Source organism: Mytilus edulis, chromosome 10 (genome assembly GCF_963676685.1).
Source record: "Mytilus edulis chromosome 10, xbMytEdul2.2, whole genome shotgun sequence".
Taxonomy (NCBI): domain Eukaryota; kingdom Metazoa; phylum Mollusca; class Bivalvia; order Mytilida; family Mytilidae; genus Mytilus; species Mytilus edulis.
This window is the reverse complement of record NC_092353.1, coordinates 55,005,323-55,022,202: the sequence shown is the minus strand read 5'-3', so window position 1 is coordinate 55,022,202 and position 16,880 is coordinate 55,005,323. Positions and strand designations below refer to the sequence as shown.

Sequence of the window (16,880 nt, the reverse complement as noted above, 5' to 3'; positions counted from 1 at the left end):
GTCAGGTTAAGAATATGTTATGTTAATGCGATATAAAAAACTTTTTTTTTCTTTTTTTTTCTTTCTATGGTCGGGTTGTTGTCTCTTTGGCACATTCCCCATTTCCATTCTCAATTTTATCATAAAAGATACTAAGATTAGAATTGATGAATATGAGCCCTGCTTTATAAAAGAGCAACATGTTCAATTGGATTTTTAATGTCCTAGTTCACAAGGTATAATACACTAAGTGGTCGCTGTATTCTGAATATGAGACAGCCATTTTTTATCTTTACTCTCCTTAATGCTCATACTTAATAAACATATTTAAACTTTTGGTATTAAGCTGAATTTTGTCTCCAAATGACCTAAGATCGCCTCCTAATAACCTTTTGACGTCAAAGCAACAATCACTTTTTTATTGTGACGTCAAATTTTCTGAATTGTTATGTCAAAGTTTACGGGAACCTGTGTGATTCTACGTAATGGCGGACAAATTTGCATACAAGTGTAAATACGTCTATACAGAAGTAGCAAATACAAATTTTAAAGCCTATATGTAGATTGAAACAAAGAACTCCATCACTCGTTCGCAGCCAGCACCACAGCTATCACAGGACCATTGAGGGAATAAAAATAGTTACACATAAAGAAATTAATTTGTAACTACCTCCAGGAACTTGTTCCATAAATATTTTGAACAATCCATCCTCACTGGAAGATCCTAGATATTTGACAATGTTTTTATGGGTCAATTTACTCTGTAGTTTGATTTCCTCATGTAATGGCTGAACTTCCCTGAAAGACAACAAACTCCATTTAAATAGTTTTATTTAATAAATTAAAAAATATCAAAAGATTTAAAAGAGTCATAAAAAACTGAAAAATGGCTTCTTTTATAATCACAATAATTAAACCCTCATATTTAGGTCATTCTTTAAAAATCACAATAATAAATGCACATAATTATTTCTGAATTTATAGTATTAGACCAAAACAAATTAAAGTAGGCAGTGCCAAAACACATAATCAAAAGCACCTTGTAATTCAATAAACAGCTGCACCATGAGCGCATGATACCCCCGACGTCTTATGTGGAAGTTTAATGCAATTATCATAAATAGTTTATGAGAAAGTTTTAAGCAATAACCATATATTGTTTTAGAGACACGGCGGGACATGTGAAACCCCCCACCCTGATTTAAAAAAAACAACTAAATATTACCAAAATAAAATTTTGAATCAAAACCAAAAAGTATACAAATCTTTAGAATTAATATATCAAAGAAGTGTGTAAAGTTTTAAGCAATAATCATAACTTTTTTTGAGATACGGCGAGACATGTAAAAAACCCTCCCCTGTTTTACAAAATACTCAATAACTCAAAAATAAAATTTTGAATAATCACCAAAAAGTATACAGATCTTTAGATTAATAGAACAAAGAAGTGTGTAAAGTTTTAAGCAATAATCATAAATCGTTTTTGAGATACGGCACAACATGTAAAAAAAACCCTCCCCCTTTTTTACAAAATACTAATAACTCAAAAATGAAATTTTGAATCATCACCAAAAAGTATACAGATATTGAGATTAATATAACAAAGACATGTGTAAAGTTTTAAGCAATAATCATAAATAGTTTTTGAGATATGGCGCAACATGTAAAAAAAACCCTCCCCCTTTTTTACAAAATACTCAATAACTCAAAAATGAAATTTTGAATCATCACCAAAAAGTATACAGATATTGAGATTAATATAACTAAGAAGTGTTTAAAGTTTTAAGTAAAAATCAAGAATCGTTTTTGAGATACAGTGCGACATGTGAAAAAAACACACCCCTGTTTTAGTTATAAAGTGCCGTAACTCAAAAAGTTTAAATCTTATTTTCACCAAAAAGTATACAGATCATTTGACCATCATAAGAAACAACTATATTAAGTTTCATGAAATTTGGATAAGTCGTTCTCAAGTTACGGTGCGACATGTTTACGCCGGACAGACAGACAGACGGACGGACGGACACCGGACATTTGTATACCATAATACGTCCCGTCAAAATTTTGACGGCCGTATAAAAACAGTAATACTGTAACAGTAAAATTATGTTCACATTGATCTGACAAAACAACTATCCCAATTAAGAGTGTTCTTACTGTGTACGTTTTTCTGGAATTTCTTTGATGGCTATTCTGACTTGTGTTTTCTTGTCTCTGGCAGCATACACAATACCATAGGTACCTCTTCCAAGGACAACTCGGTTATTTTTATCATCTAAGTCATATTCAAACTAAAAGATAAAAATAAAATCAAACTTGACTTCACATTGTGTGCCTCTCACACGAAAAGTGCTCTTTTCCTAGCAATGGTTGAACATTTCATAAGTATAAATACAATTCTATTTCAATTATTTACTGACCAAAGGCGAACTGAACGTGTTTTGTACACACCGAAAGATAAACAAAAGCATGTGTCACACAGACAATCTGGGTTAGTTAATGTTTGAATCAAGATCATCTGTGTGTTTGCGAGTTATGAAAGTAGTAAAGAAAGATAATCCAAAAGTATGTTTCTGACTGGTAAGTATAAATGTTTCATAAAATGTTAACTTGATTACAAATTTTTGAATTTTCTTATCTATCAAGGACAATAACTCTTCAATAGCAGAAGTGAAATTTGTCAATAATGAACTTGATCTCCATTTTGTAACACCCCATTTTGTCATCAGTAACAACATATTAAAATCTAAAAAGCATTAGTTGAATAGTTTATAAGTAATGGCAGAGAAACTGACAGCTGCATGCTTGCTCCATACCAACTGCACTTTCAACATTTCAGTAACTAGATTTTTCCTTAATTGGAAAACATGGTTAAAAATTATAACTGGATAAAAACTTTGTGGTACTCACATCAACAACTTCTTCTTCGTCCATACTTGTAAAGATCTGAGCATTGGCCTGGTCTGATATCATGTCTGAAACCATGGTATAGAAACTGAAAAAATAAATAAATTGATTGCATTTTTGACCATTGCCACTTACAGCCCTATTGGTTTTTCTATGACAGCCAGTTTTATTGATGAAAGAAAGAAGAACAAGCTTTGGCGGGAAAACTGGCAATCCTAGCCAATCACAATTGGAGTCCAATGCACCAGCCACATGCAGGGCTTGAACTTGTAACCTCAATGTTAGCAGGAGAGTGATACAGTAGAAGACTTAAAACACCATGCCGCCAAACAGTAAATACAGGAATCTTCTGTAATGTGAATATTTTTGTGTTTGAATACAATACATATACCATTCTTGTGGCGCTTTAATTCACGAATCACACGGATAATTTTTCACATTCTCCCATTCCCCCCAAGCCTTTTTTAAATCTGGAACCATCTGAAGCATATCGTAATCCTGCTTATGGTCTTCTTTATATAATTTACCAACATGTCCAAATGTCTTATATTTATGGTAACCTTGAACAAAAGTGGAAGTATTTTTTAATTACACTACATATATTTGCATTTAAAAAAGCAGATGTACTAAAATAGTGCTTTCAATTTTTTGCTCATGATCTTAACAACAACCAATCAACTTAAGGTGGTAGACCTAGGTTAAGGGAAATAACTCTTAAAATCCTCAGTACGTTTGTGTCAACCATTTTCAAAAACATATTCTAAGCTTCTAGGTTACATAGATTATTTTCAATCTGTTTCAGGTAAATGCTTAAAATACATTGGTGAACTTGACTTTTACAAACGCTTGACTGATTTAAAGAGTTATCTCCCTTAACCTAGGTCCACCTCCTTAACATCTTCATTAGGTAGTTTTTCTTTGAGATTCATGCTACCCACCTTAATCTCTGAGATTCTGATGAAAAGAATATGTGAAAATCATCTGAATTTTCCATGACATATATAAATACTGCTCGACAATCTCTCTTATATAAACTGGAAATAGAAAAATGAAAAAAATAAATACAATAGATTTCATTCTCTTCACTAGCTGATAAAATTTTTAATAAATAAAAAATATGATGTAATTGAGACAGCAATCCAACAGCACAAACATATTCATAATAATTATTTCCTAACTTTTGGCTTGGAATGCCCATGCTGAAGTTTTCATGAAAATGCTTCTAATACATGTAATATACCAAAATGGACAAAGATTCAAGATGAAATCGTTCATTTTCAGGATCTGTAGTAAAAAATTATTCAATCAATGTCTGTCACTTTAGATTGTAGATTAAAGGCTATTTTACTATAAAGAATTTAACTAAGGAATTTTATACCTGACTCCTTTAATACTGGTAGCTTGGAATGTCCATTGAGACTGCTGTTTAGTTTCTGCAATTTGAACTACATTCCATAGTCTTACTTCCTGCAAAAGAATACATACTTTGCTATTGTTTGTAGCATACCATTTTTTGTGGATTTGTTAGCATTTAGAATTTTGATGTACAATGGTGTACACATTTTATATAGGCTTGAATGGATACTTTGGCAAAACAACAAAAATGGATACAAACAAAAAACAATGTCCTCCGATTACAATAAAATTGGTATCAACAATGTAAATCAATTCACAGTAACATAGTGATCTGTTGAATGTTGTTAACTTGTTTCAGATGGGTCCTGGTGAAAAATATCTTTCATGAAATGTGATATTTTTGAGCCATTAAGTAAAGAAAGTTAAATTTCAAGAACAATATTACAACAACAATAAAGATTTAAGAGCCATACTTTCTCACCTGGCAAAAACATATGCCATTTTGGTATCTATTTTCTCCTATCTAATATATTTTTTTTAGTAAAGTCCTTAAATTATAAAAAATTCAGCTTTTCAATGTGTGATCAAGGGGAATCAAAAGCAGGCCTAAATTGTGCCTACATTTCTTTGTTGCAAAACAAAAACTTTAAGTTCAGGAAAATCACTACATAAGGGCAACAACTTGAAAAAGAATCAAAGCGCTGTAAGCACTGTAGGCAGTTAAACAAAAACCAAGGCAAACATAATTCTGAAAACTGTGGCAATGTTGTTTCAATTTTTTTTAAACATTGTTAAAGATTTAAAAGAACAAACATTAAACATTCATATATAATTGTACATTTATGTTCATTTAATGAATTAATCATTAAGGCAAATAATTCATATTTTATCAAGGTTTTCAATAGCAACGTATATATCAAGTATTTTTTTTTTCGTTGTCATGAGTCTCGAGGCAGCAGTGGTACAAATTCGCAATGATTGCAGTTCTTCTAGTTGATTATAATTGTTCGTATTAGTTGACTGTTAGCAGTTCAAGTTGACTTGAGTACGAGCTTGTAAAAGTATGAATGGACTTGCTTCCCCAGAAAGAAAACTGAGTTTGTGTTCTACAGTACAAAAGTTATGAGACACAAATCAGACAAATGTTTACTACTACAGGGATCAATGGTGAGGTCTGACTGACCTGTCCATAGTAAATGTAAATGACTCCCACCTTCACCTCAAGTCCATGATGTCTAAGTTTGGAATAAAATGACAGGTGTTAGGTCTAGCAAAGTGATATGCACATGTGACGCCTATGAGATTGACCTTGTATGTCATTCAATCTTTTTGAAATGACAAACAGGAATGAATATGGTTTATACTTCATTTGATTTGTTATATTGTCCAATACATGAATATACATGGTTGAGGGGTGGGGATCTCATCTGTTTCCAAGTTATCAAACAGGATTGGGTAGGGTGACCCTTAGGACTCTCCCTATATTTCATTTGATTAGTTCTTTTGTCCCATACATGAAAATATATGGTTTAATTTAAAGGTGGGGATCTCGACTGTTTCCAAGTTCTCAAACAACAGGAGGGGTGGGGTGACCGCAGGGACTCCCCCTATAATTTATTTGATTTGTTATTTAGTCCCATACATGAGTATATGTGGTTGAGGGGTGAGGATCTCGACAGTTTCCAAGTTCTCAAACAGGAGAGTGCAGTGACCCTAGGGACTCCCCCTATAATTCATTTGATTTGTGATATTGTCCAATACATGAATATATATGGTTTATGGGTGGGGATCTCAACCATTTTCAAATTCTCAAACAGGAAGGGGAAGAGTGGCCCCACGAACTCCACCTATATTTCATATGATTTGTTATATTGTCCCATACATGAATATATATGGTTTAGGGGTGAGGATCTAGACCGTTTCCAAGTTGTCAAACAGGAGGGGTGGGATGACCAACAGGGACTCCCCCTATTTCATTTGATTTATTTTATTGTCCCATACATGAATATATATGGTTTAGGGGTGGGGATCTCAACTGTTTCAAAGTTCCCAAACAGGAGGGGTGGGGTGACCCCAGGGACTCCTCCTGTATTTCATTTGATTGGTTATATTGTCCCATACATGAATAAATACGGTTGAAGGGTGGGGATCTCGACTGTTTCCAAGTTCTAAAGCAGGAGGTGGTGGGTGACCCTAAGGACTTCACCTATATTTCATTTGATTAGTTTTATAGTCCCATACATGAATGTATATGGTTGAGAAGTGGGGATCTCATCCGTTTCAAAGTTATCAAACAGGAGGGGGTAGAGTGCCCCCAAAGGACTCCACATACATATCATATGATTTGCTTACATTCAGGTATCATATAATCTAGTTGCACTATATGGGTAAAATAAGAAACTTCCAGCTGTTTTAACTGACCCATCAAAATTGAGGAAAAAAAATACCCATTGAAATTGCAGTATAATGGTTACACTTTAAAAGCATCTAACTTGCTTTACCAATATTTATTACTGATTAAGAAAATTTATACTGTCACCAGGACCATATATATTGTTAGATATACTGTTCCCACTGTCACAAAGACTCACAATGTATTGGATTTTGACATTAAAATTTGTCAAAAGAAATTTTGAGTTTCAGTACAAAATATTTTCTGTTTGTTCATTCTTTTACATATATCTTTTGGTTTTCAATTCCAGTGTTTATATTTATTTACCATGCAAAGATGTATTTTGTCATCTGTCTGATTTTTTTAAAAGTTGATCACCAAACCCCGAGTTACTCATATCCGTTTCCGAAATCGGATCCGATATTGTTATTTTCTTTTCATATCAGCCGTTTTGTTTTCAATGTTATTTTTGTCAGTTACGATTTTACTCGAATTTACACATTATTTGTCAGCGATTTTTTGTATAAAGCTAGCGGTTGAACAAAATGAACATCGCTGTCATGAATAATAATGTTAAAAACAAGTTTCGCGATCGTTTATTAGGAGACTTTGGTAAAAAGGTCTGCAACGTTATTTTTTTATTTCCTCTTAAGTAGGGCATGGCGAGCGTAGCTAGTAACCAAGTCGAAAGTCCGACTGCAAAAGTGGAAGGTCGCAGACCTCGGACAACTGCTAATTTGATCCCCTGCCTCCAAATTGAAAAGATACAAAAATTTCGTCTTTTGATTTAAAATTGCCGCCAACAGCATTAACAATGGAACTTATTTTAAGACTACTGACGTAGTTGATTACGTATTGAAGACAAACAATATTCCTACGACTTTTGCCATTTGGGAAATCTAAACTACTTGTCTTTAGAAATTTTCGGCGATTAAACATTTCATACATTTGTTCTTTGACAGCTTAGCCAAAATCTCAGGGGATAATAAACTTCATAAATATTCCTAATGTGCCCTACTTCCTATGTGCAACTTCAAAACTTTTGGATAATTCGACAATCATTTAAGGTTTTTCTGGTCATATTTTTTGTAATCAAGAATTAAAAGTATGAAACAACTGTCCAATTAGTTATAAATAACATAACATCCAGCTAGATAATAACAATGGCACATATATCAGCATTTATTGGGTAGAACACAAATCTAGGGTGCTCGCATAAGGCAGCTTAACTGCCTAAAAATCATTCACGGCTGGCAATTCAATGAAATCTTACCTTATTTTCACCATCACAATTAATCTGTACATAACTAGGCATAAAATTCTTTGTGGGTTCTAAAACCAGGACCTGTAATAATTATAAAAGTATATAATGCATTACATATTCAGTGTCATGTAGTATGGTATTGCTCCATATAATTTTTACTTATCCATATATAAGATGTATTAAGATTAAGCTATGCTCAATCTTATATTACCACTAGAACACACCCGTGATATCGCGGGTCCGTGACTGAATTAAAGTATATAACTATGCGCAAGCCTTATTTTAGTATTAGTATGCAATTTGTTATCTGATAAAGTCATGCCGATTATAAGATACACAGTTTTCTCTGCTATCAAATCTTTCTGTTTGAACCCGTCGAACTGGGACTTATCAATTATTGGTAATATTAATTATTTAGAAAACAAAAGCTCCTGGAATGGAGTATTTTTTAATCAACAGCATTGTCCTATATGAGTTATAAATACAGTTGAATTCTTTGATTCGCTGTTTTACGTCATGCCCGCTAACAAATTGAAAACTGTACCTATACGCCTTATTTTTAGTCACAGGTTTTTAGTATTCGTATTGTTATCTTAGAAAGTCTTACTGATTAAAATACTACAATAGGTAACAATTTCACAATTTAGTAGTGTCAACCCTGTGATTATGACCCGTGTATATAGCATATTAATCCTGAATACACCGTTTGGTGGTGCGCCTGTCAGATGCGGAACGTACAGATAAGGTAATAGGTAACAGGTGAATATACTATTGGTATCGGTATCGGACTCGACCCGGAACTTCTTAATTATTGGCAATATTAATTACATGGAAAACAAAAGGGCCTGGAGTGGTGTAATTTTTAATCTACACCTTTGTACTATATTAGTTATATATAAAGTTGAATTCTTTGATTCGTCGTTTTTACGTGATGACGGCTGACAAATTGGACCTCGTAATTTTAGTATTATAGATAGTGGATTTAACACAAGACTAAGAATTTCAGTACTTCTTGGGCTAATTTCCTAATGCATGTAAATTAAGACTTAGGTTGTTTTTCTTGCTTTGTTTGTATAAACGTTGAATTTGATTTATTGATTATGTCCAATCAAATCTAAATAAAATGTAAACATTTATACTAACAAAGCAAGTAAGTCAACCAAAGTCAAAATCTACATACATTAGGAAATTAACTCAAAAATTAGTTTCTGTCATTGCTCCAATATTGAGTAAGCACGTAGTATTTATGGATAAGTGTATACTAATCAGCTGGGGAGTCATAATATTTTTTATAGATAGAATCACATGTCTTCCTGCAGACTGCAAGCTTGTGAATTAGCATGTTAAAATCTGGCCTCACATGTCAGTCTAAAACAAATCCATCAGTCTTATACAAATCAGTGTTCATATCATAGTATTACATGTTTATGAGATAATTTTTTTTGAATAACACATTCTTGAATTTCCCTTTACAAATGCTTTAGTGGAAATTTGACAAATATGATTGACTGGTATAAAGCACTTACTGGGAATGTTGTAGCTGATGTCTCTGTTTTTGTTGCTTCCACAAAGAAATCCATCCAAAAACAGAATAACTGAAATGTACAAGGAAATGAAATTTCAATTAAACATCAACATGCTCATTTGAATTGTATGTTTATGTGTATTTAGTATCCAGTTGACAACTGATAAAGAATACTTCCTTTTATTTAAATATTACCGGTAATTTATAAAAAATAATGTCTTTTTTTTTAAAATTTCTTTCAACAATATTTTATCTTCTATATAAAATTAAAGATAACTTTCAGTTTCATTTATCAGTGAAAATTTGATTTTTTTTTTAGTTTTATAAAATGTAAATGTTTTGTCTGAAAAAAGTTGTTGATACAAAAACAAATAATCTTGGGAATGAACAGAAAAATCTAATGTTTAAATAAAAAAAAAAAAAGATTTTAACAAAGCAAGTTCTTAATTTTATTCTTTAGAGCACTGGTTTTATTACCCCAAGCCAATTAATATTGATGTATTATTCAAACATACCTGATAATCCCCGGTCTGACTTGACGTCTTCCTAAATCTGTTGATCAGAGTTATATTACCTACTGTAGACTTTAAGTACCTGTATAATGATATATAGACATCTTTACAAAGGCTATTTCAACCAGAATTACAAATTTCAGAACAAATATAATATACAAAATTTTTGATTTCATAGTTCAACAACATTTTGAATAAATTTTATCATTACAGTAACATATTTTAACAAGAATGTGTCCAAAGTACACGGATGCCCCACTCGCACTATCATTTTCCATGTTCAATGGACCACGAAATTGGATAAAAAATATAATTAGGCATTAAAATTAGAAAGATAATATCATAGGGAACGTGTGTACTAAGTTTCAAGTTGATTGGACTTCAACTTCATCAAAAACTACCTTGACCAAAAACTTTAACCTGAAACATGCACTTTCATTTTTTATGTTCAGTGGACCGTGAAATTGGGGTCAAAAGTTTAATTTGGCTTTAAAATTAGAAAGATCATATCATAAGGAACATGTGTACTAAGTTTCAAGTTGATTGGACTTCAACTTCATCAAAAACTACCTTGACCAAAAACTTTAACCTGAAGCGGGACAGACGGACGAACGAACAGACGGACGGACGAACGAACAGACGGACGAACGGACGCACAGACCAGAAAACATAATGCCCCTCTACTATCGTAGGTGGGGCATAAAAAGATTTAGCTGAATCAATAAGAACGATGAAAATGTCATTGAACAAGTGGACATTCATACTGAGAAAGGGATGGCCAGAGGTAAAGCAGTATCATGCCACCCTCAGAGCAGCCTAAACCAACCTATCAGAATCCTTCTCTTTGATTTGAACATAAGATACAAGTGGTGTAAATGGCGGGAAAAATAACTTCTGAGACTTTTTAAGAACCTCAGGCAACCAGATTTTAGTGATATTTAAGTTCCCCAATGTTGAGTTTTTTTAGCTGTGTTTTGTCAACTGTTTTATTTGGATATGACATTGGCGGATTTTCTTGAACTTATACATTTAATTGACCCTTACTACTAACACTTACCAGTAAGGAGGTTCTAAACTGAACATACACTCTGCAGCTTGGACAGCTTTTCCAAAATCCTGAGCTAACACAGAGATTTCAAAGAAGGTCGCCACGTCCCAGTAATCTGTTAATGATGGCAAGCTTCCTTTCTTACCAATCAAATTATTCAATATCAAACCTAAAATTTAAATCAAGATGAATTATTATTTTTTGATGAATATAAAATTATCTCTATCCAGAATGCATTGCAAAGTTAGCCATAGATTCTTAGAAGGTAGTCAAGTCCCAGTAATCTGTTAATGATGATAAGCTTCCTTTCTTACGAATCAAATTATTTAATATCAAACCTGAAATTTTAATAAAGTTGAACTATTGTTTTGAATCATTTAACAGTTGTAATTCTTTCCAATAAAACACAGATTTTCATCTTCTGAAAACTACTAATTTAATTATTAAGTTTTTTATATATTGAATTAGTTGAATTTACTTAACAAAATATCTGTTAATTTTCTGTATGACGAAAACATTTTTATTTTCGTCCATCAATAATCTGTAAATCTAATCATATAAATGTGTCTGCCTATAAATTGGAATTTAAATAGGACATTCATTGCAATATAAAGGTGTTTATGATACAAGTACATGTAACAAACCTATTCTTTGAAGTTCCTGACATGTGGAGAAGTCTTTCCCTGATATAACTAACAAAGTAGCTAAGTTGATCCCTGCATATTCATGGGGCTGTCTCTCAAATCCTTTTCTATACCTATAAAAAATACACAAATTATCATAGAGGTATGACCAATAAATTTAAGTTGTAACAAATTTCCTTGCATATTGTAAATACAACCTAAATTTTATGAAAAGATATTTTGAAAAGTAATGGCCTTTGAAACCAAAATTGTTGAAACTGGCTTTATTCATTTTTTTTTAAGTTACCTTAGGGCTATTCCATTAAAATGTATGTGGGAGGGTAGGAAAGGACTTTCAATATATCCCTACAACCAAGAACCATTATTAGATAATTTTGCATAATAGTAATAGAGACATACTGTAAAAAGACCCATGACCCACATTTTATAATTTAACTTCCCTTCCTACCCTCCCATATACATTTTAATGGAAAAGCCCATTTTTTTTTAAAATTTGGAGGACATGGGAGGCACATCTTTTAGACTACCAAAACTACCCAAAATACAATTTTTTTTTTATTTTAACAATGTACGATAAAATAATTTGATGCCTTCCCTTCCTCACCAAAACCATACAATTAATTTTGGAACAGCCCTAAACAACAATCAATCGCACACACCATATATTTTAATACTACTAACCATAGAATAGCATTATCTAATGCCTCCTTGTCTGTGTAATCACTCTCCACAAACATGTCCTTGTATATCCTACCACAAAGACACAACATGTCTGGTGTCTGGTTGTCAGTCTTTGATAATGCCTACGAAATCAATATTTACATGTATCCAAATTTCAAAGTATTCCCGAACCCATTTCCATAAAAATACATATATATTTTTATTTTTCAAATCAACGTCAATATTTGACCAAGTGTCATTGACATTAAATATTAATAACCTATACTATTTATTATTTAAGTTTATAGTCATCATACAAAAAGTTATTGATGTAATTCTAAATATTTATAAACTTAATACACCTTATTGCTGTTTGTCCACTATTACTGGGAACCACAAAAATTCCTGTAAAATTATGACGTCACAATAGAAAATGTCTGACGCCACAAAGGAGAAATGTGATTGTTTTATGACGTCAATAGTTTCTTAGTTCAAGTGTAGCAGATTCCCAAACAGTGATAAGGTCTATTCAATGAATAATTGCAATATTTCCAAAAAACATTAATGTTCATGAATATTTTATGAGGATGAATAAAAACTTCAGTGTGTTACTTAAAAATTGAGAAAAAAATAGTATTATCTTCAAACACTGATCCCTTATCTAAACAACCTATTACTCATTTATTCATTCATTTATTTCATTATTTTTTCAAGCTGTTTCCTAGAATTGAGCCAAAGGGAGCTTTGCATTAAATCAAATGGAAGTGGTGGGAATGATTGCCATACAACACATCTGATAGAAATAATTCTCTTTTCTCAAACTTAAATCTAGATTTGAGCAAAAGAAAAATTTGCATTAAAGCCAATGGTGGTGGTGGGAATGATAGCCATACATCACATCTGATAGAAATAATTCATACCTTTGTTACAACATTGAGTGCTTTCTGTCTGTCACCTTCCTTATTTCTCCGATTCAATGCGAAGGCATAGTGATACTGTATACCAATAGATGATGAGATCGTATTGTTAGGTATGTTCTCTAGATCTTCTACTAACTTAACCATAGAATTGTACTCCTGAAAAATAATGTAAAGCCTGGGGTTGAAGTCATTAAACTTTGCTCAGTGCTCGGAGCACAAAAATCATGCTTGAAACATTAAATCCAGCATTTTGATTGGTTGAATCTTGAGTCTGAGTACAAAAATCGTACTCGAAAGTTTTATGACCGCAAGGCCTGGAATAAGGTAATGGTATTTCATGTATCTAACTAACAAATGTCAAAATATCAATAAAGTATGATTTACCAGTAAAAAAAAAGAAAAAAAAGTAAAAAATAATACTGATCTAAGTGCTTGTAAGCACTGAAGGGTAAAGATTGCTTCAATTTACCAACTGGGAAATAACTTAAAATATTGCATTGTATAAAGCATTGGTTGTTGTTGATTCAACTACAATTCTGGACAAAAGAGATTACTCCATTTTCTAAAGATGACCTTTACAACTGAATATCTCTGAATAAAACACATGTCTCATACCTGAATATCTCTGAATAAAACACATGTCTCATACCTGAATATCTCTGAATGAAAAACATGTCACATACCTGAATTTCTCTGAATGAAACACATGTCACATACCTGAATATCTCTGAATGAAACACATGTCTCATACCTGAATATCTGAATAAAACACATGTCTCATACCTGAATATCTCTGAATAAAACACTGAATAAAACACATGTCTCATACCTGGATATCTCTGAATAAAACACATGCTACATACCTGAATATCTCTGAATAAAACACATAGTCTCATACCTGAATATCTCTGAATAAAACACATGTCTCATACCTGAATATCTCTGAATAAAACATGTCTCATACCTGACTATCTCTGAATAAAACACATGTCTCATATATGAATATCTCTGAATAAAACATGTCTCATACCTGAATATCTTTGAATGAAACACATGTCTCATACCTGAATATCTCTGAATGAAACACATGTCTCATACCTGAATATCTCTGAATGAAACACATGTCTCATACCTGAATATCTCTGAATATCTCTGAATAAACACATGTCACATACCTGAATATCTCTGAATAAAACACATGTCTCCTACCTGAATATCTCTGAATGATAGCAGCATGTTAAACACAACATCAACAGACAGCAACTGTGGGTCATCAAGTCGTCTCCTCATTCCGTCTAAATGCTGAAGAAAACACAAAAGTTAAAATTAAACACAACATCAACAGATAGCAACTGTGGGTCATCTAGTTGTCTCCTCATAACGTCAAAATACTGAAGAAAGTAAGATAAACATCATTAGAGCTATTTTCCAAATGCATGTAGTTTAAATGTCTGGTTGGCTATCTTGCTTTGCTTGTATAACTGATTGCTCAAAAATTGTAATTAAGTTTTACAATTGCAATCAAAAGATAGGTGAGACTGCAGCTTGTATAATGTTATTTGATGCTTAAGCAAATATTTATACAAACAAAGCAAGCAAGACAACCAAACCTTGAAACTACATGCATTAGGAAAATAGCTGTAAACAAAATGTTCATTTTCTAATCATATGTGACCAACAGTGTGATCAGAAGAGATCAGTTCAAGTTGTCTGATATAGCTGGACAGCTGTTTCATTGAAAACAAATAAATTATAAGTGACAAATTTTCTTCGCACAAGTGAGGATGTAAAGATAGTAGTTATTATAACGAAAATAGCTTAAGAAATGTCAGAAAGGATATTGTTCCAAGGAAAAATCTAAATTGTAAAAGAACTAAAGGACATTTTCTATGTGTAATTGATACAAAGGGCATATGAGGACTTCATCACCCTATGTCACACCAAGGAGGCTATATTAGAAGGAGAGAAGACGAAAGACGATAATTACACATAAAATGTTACCGACTTTTCTGTAAGTGGGTGTTAATTAGTTGAGATCGACTCTGTCACAGAGGGAGATTTTGTCCTAATTACATACCCAAGTAAGAACGGAAACACCTGAGGTGTCATAAACTGACCGAATATACAATTATTGACATGTTAATAAGATTTTTTGTGATATTTTTTATTAAGTAATTAAAAATTGAAATTTAATGTTAAAAGAAAACTTATTACCAATAAAAATGAAACGAATATCTGTCTCATTGCCTTCAATGCTAATATCAACAGAAAGCACTTTTACGTTGTTTCCGATAAATTTCTCTATGTTTCAATTGCAAATATTCCTTCCGGTCGTTGCCGGTCACCGTAAGTACTTTGCATATTCGTATATATTCTATGATTATTACCTGCCAATTCCCATCAACAGAAATTGAAAGGTGAAGCGAAAATCTTTGTTTAAAGCAATGTAGTGTTGAATGAAAATGGCACACTAACTTTCCTTTAAACCCTCATAACTTTGTCATTTCTTTATCTTTTTTCACGATAGACAGACGATTGATTTTGAAATTGCGCCTCCGATCTTTTTCCATATCATAAACACCTATACACTGCATTGTTACCAAAAATACACCTGAACTTTAATGACCCAGTCACTGATAACAATCATGTGACATATGCGATTTATCTAATAGCCCGAACTGCTCGCGGTAACAGCCCAGTACATCAGAGGGCCATGTCAAGTGGGTGATAAACATGTCGGCTTCTTTATAATTTTATCATTTTTCTCTGATTGAACTGCTATCCTGGGGATGCTAATTTTGTATCAAGCAGAGTGTTCACTCTCCTTCTAATATAACCTCCTTGGTCACACCTTGTCATTTTTTCTCATACATAACTTTTATGTCACTTTTCAAAAAAAAATTGAACTCTTTCTTACATTAAAATTTGTATACTTTCTATTTGTTCACTTTCTTGGGTGCCAATATTAATATTAATGAATAGAGGAAGAAAAAAAACATAATAAAAAAAAAATTTGATATTTAATTTCTCAATTTAGCCAAAGCCTACATACAAGATTATAGAAAATTTCAATTATTTGAACATTTGAATCTGTGGGTTCACCAATACCCTAAAAAATAAGTATGCATAACAATTATCAATAAATCCAAAGTAAAATTCAAACCTTTGTTTAAAATTTAAATATAACTGATAATTAACAATACTTTGACTATGACTATTTAATTTTTTTATCAGTAATTTTGTCATAAATGGATTAAGTGTAACCATTACACGTTTTACTTAAATTAATTTTTTAATTTTGGTAAAGTTTCTCAAAATTGTATGCAACATTATATAACATTTGTGTTTCCAGATATCTATTATAATAAGGCAACTTTAGAAAAGATGGGATTAAACAAAAAATCAGAATTAATTCTGTTTTTATATGGTAATCAATTAAGGTGTCAGATGCCTGTAGACTTTTTTTTTAAAATAAACATACTTGATTCATTTTTTTTTTTATGAATGACAAATAGCATATCAATTATCACCATTGCACTCATTCATGGTGTAATTTTATCAAAGATGAAGTTCATTTTCTCACATGCCCTATGTTAAGTATTCACACATTTTAATCGCTCCTATTGTATATCTACTGTTAACATATTCTTAGTACAACAACCTTTCATTAGCT

The 16,880-nt window shown here is 32.0% G+C and overlaps 1 protein-coding gene across 1 annotated transcript in view; it reads right to left on the bottom strand.

Annotated features, from left to right (window-relative positions):
- Positions 1-16,880, bottom strand: part of LOC139492165 (mitogen-activated protein kinase kinase kinase 15-like) — a 97,870-nt gene that overhangs the window by 63,056 nt on the left and 17,934 nt on the right. Inside the window, exons 6-18 of the mRNA XM_071280317.1 lie at positions 14,417-14,509; positions 13,208-13,363; positions 12,309-12,430; positions 11,628-11,740; positions 10,993-11,152; positions 9,939-10,017; positions 9,425-9,493; positions 7,908-7,979; positions 4,265-4,353; positions 3,825-3,920; positions 2,890-2,974; positions 2,137-2,270; positions 650-777 (exon numbers count right to left, since the gene is read on the bottom strand). Of these exons, the coding sequence (XP_071136418.1) occupies positions 650-777; positions 2,137-2,270; positions 2,890-2,974; positions 3,825-3,920; positions 4,265-4,353; positions 7,908-7,979; positions 9,425-9,493; positions 9,939-10,017; positions 10,993-11,152; positions 11,628-11,740; positions 12,309-12,430; positions 13,208-13,363; positions 14,417-14,509 (1,396 nt within the window). The remainder of the gene's footprint in view (positions 1-649; positions 778-2,136; positions 2,271-2,889; positions 2,975-3,824; positions 3,921-4,264; positions 4,354-7,907; positions 7,980-9,424; positions 9,494-9,938; positions 10,018-10,992; positions 11,153-11,627; positions 11,741-12,308; positions 12,431-13,207; positions 13,364-14,416; positions 14,510-16,880) is intronic.